The sequence below is a fragment of the Phalaenopsis equestris genome, unplaced genomic scaffold (genome assembly GCF_001263595.1).
Source record: "Phalaenopsis equestris unplaced genomic scaffold, ASM126359v1 Scaffold232487, whole genome shotgun sequence".
Classification (NCBI taxonomy): Eukaryota; Viridiplantae; Streptophyta; class Magnoliopsida; order Asparagales; family Orchidaceae; genus Phalaenopsis; species Phalaenopsis equestris.
The window spans coordinates 77,889-79,408 of NW_018250452.1; the positions used below are offsets into that span (position 1 = coordinate 77,889).

Sequence of the window (1,520 nt, forward strand, 5' to 3'; positions counted from 1 at the left end):
GAACCCTATGTTCCCCGGTTCGTGAGCAGGTCACGTAATTTGCAGATCATTCCAGTGCATGAATTGGGGAAATATGAAAAGGTGAGAAAACAAAATTTCAAGCATTTTGAAAGGTTTCAGGGTAAGTATGTTAATATACTGGAAGGGTTGGAACTGCACACCAATGTGTTCACCAGCAGTGAACAAGACAACATTGTAGAAAGTGTTCTTTTAGAGCAAGAAATGGGATGTGCTGGTTGGTTAAGAAGAATGACCTATTATGAGAAAATGGAAACGAGGTAAAGGAATGGTCACAATCCAGTACGATTTATACTACAATTTTGCCCAAGATAAAGAAGGAAATCCTCCTAGGATAATTTGTCATGATGAGGTTGACCCATTACCATCATTTATCAAGAGGATAATTAAACGATTGGTGACCTGGCATATACTTCCGGCAGATTGTATCCCAAACAGCTGTATAGTTAATATCTACGAAGTTGGTGACTGTATCCCTCCACACATCAATCATCATGATTTTGCAAGGCCATTTTTCACAGTATCATTCATAAATAAATGCAATATCATGTTTGGAACAAAAATTCAGATCGTTGGTGACGGAGAATTTCAAGGTTCCGAAGAGATTCCTTTTCCTGTGGGCTCTGTGTTGATATTGAAGGGAAACAGCGTTGATGCGGCCAAACACTGCATCCATGGTGTGTCATATCCGAGAGTTTCAATAACCCTCAGACGGATGAATGAGGATAAGGTACCATTCCAGTTCAGACCTGATCCTGAGATCGAGAACTTGCGGCCTTTTGAGTTGTAAGTTTTTTAAAGATAGCACACCTCGGTATATATCTAGGAGAAATCATTTCCATTTTTTTGATGATATGTTAGAAGGCGAGGCTAGTATTTATATAGCCTACCATTTCAACAGAACTATCGATAAAAAAATACAGCTAGATGATACACAAGGTTGGATTCAATCATGCTTTTTCAGTATTCGTGAATAAGGAAGTATTTTGATATACAAACTACACAATAATGATTCCAGAAGATGTTTGATTACATGAAATCAAACAACATTGTATTCGATATCAGATGATATTCATGATATGACAGTTTGAAGAAAATATATTGGAACTTCTTCTCACGATTATGAACGCAGATTTGGGCAATTGATCAAGAAAATAAACAAATTTCGAAAATAAACAAATTTGATTTGCCCTAATTCTGTGAAAGGCTAGCGAGCAAAGAATGATATATATAAATAAATTTATGAATGAATAATCATCAAAATCAATATATATATATATATATATATATATATAATGATCATCATGAAAATTCAAAAGAAATTTTTTTATTTTTTTTACTTGATTATTCCCTCACATCACAAATTGATTATTTCTGTATTCCATCGGGTTTAATTTCTTCTCTCACAATTTTGTAAAATGTCACATGTTTCCACATTCTTCCTACATTCATGATATTCCGGGGTCAGTACCAAAATTCTGATTCCCTTTCTCTGAGATTGG

The 1,520-nt window shown here is 34.8% G+C and overlaps 1 protein-coding gene across 1 annotated transcript; it reads left to right on the forward strand.

Moving 5' to 3' along the window:
- Positions 1 to 286: 286 nt before the first annotated feature.
- Positions 287 to 808, forward strand: LOC110038321 (RNA demethylase ALKBH5-like). Its single transcript, XM_020743124.1, has one exon. It carries the CDS (start codon positions 287 to 289, stop codon positions 806 to 808), a length of 522 nt encoding a protein of 173 aa, XP_020598783.1.
- Positions 809 to 1,520: the final 712 nt, after the last annotated feature.

Bases quoted from the DNA above. Each gene is read 5' to 3' on its own strand.
- LOC110038321 (XM_020743124.1), top strand. From the start codon at position 287: ATGGTCACAATCCAGTACGATTTATACTACAATTTTGCCCAAGATAAA.